This window comes from Salvelinus sp. IW2-2015, unplaced genomic scaffold, assembly GCF_002910315.2.
Source record: "Salvelinus sp. IW2-2015 unplaced genomic scaffold, ASM291031v2 Un_scaffold4111, whole genome shotgun sequence".
NCBI classification, from domain to species: Eukaryota; Metazoa; Chordata; class Actinopteri; order Salmoniformes; family Salmonidae; genus Salvelinus; species Salvelinus sp. IW2-2015.
This window is the reverse complement of record NW_019945383.1, coordinates 81,155-81,838: the sequence shown is the minus strand read 5'-3', so window position 1 is coordinate 81,838 and position 684 is coordinate 81,155. Positions and strand designations below refer to the sequence as shown.

General features: G+C 41.5%; 1 protein-coding gene across 1 annotated transcript in view; it reads right to left on the bottom strand.

The window, feature by feature from the left end:
* The window catches only part of LOC112076896 (mucin-5AC-like), a 24,716-nt gene that overhangs the window by 15,915 nt on the left and 8,117 nt on the right, over window positions 1–684 (bottom strand). The window contains exon 6 of the mRNA XM_024143538.2: window positions 159–249. Coding sequence (XP_023999306.2) covers window positions 159–249 — 91 coding nt within the window. The remainder of the gene's footprint in view (window positions 1–158; window positions 250–684) is intronic.

Sequence of the window (684 nt, the reverse complement as noted above, 5' to 3'; positions counted from 1 at the left end):
TGTCATCATGTGTTTTGTGTTTTTGTTAACCCTTTCTTAAAATGGTACCTAGAAATATACTTTATAACCCCTTCCTAACCCATAGATTGAACCCACACATTCATAAACAGAACAGGAGCGTAATCCGCCCCTCTAAGACATTTGGTGGTTTTGTTTACCATTCCTAATGAACTCGTCGTAAATCTGGACTCCGTTGAAGTCTCCACACAGCCCACAAGTCTGATTCTGGAACTTTGAGTCCAGCTCCACCTATAACACCAATGGAAGATGACTGAGGGTTAATGCATTGCAAGCTAGCTGTTGAAGCACCTACAGCAGTTCATATGTTCTGACATTTCACAGGTTTCAACTGTTCTAGCCTGGGTACTAGTCTGTTTATGCTATCATTCCACTCATTGTTCTAGCCTGGGTACCAGTCTGTTTATGCTAACATTCTACTCATTGTTCTAGCCTGGGTACCAGTCTGTTTATGCTAACATTCCACTCCTTGTTCTAGCCTGGGTACCAGTTAACATTCCACTCCTTGTACTGTGCTACAAGCATTTCGCTACTTCCGCAATAACATCTGCTAAATATGTGTATGCGACCAATAGAATTTGATTTGATTAAGCTTGTTTGGCATATGACAACTGAGTACAAGGAGTGGATGTTAGCACAAAACAGGCACTGTACTTCAGGTAGGTA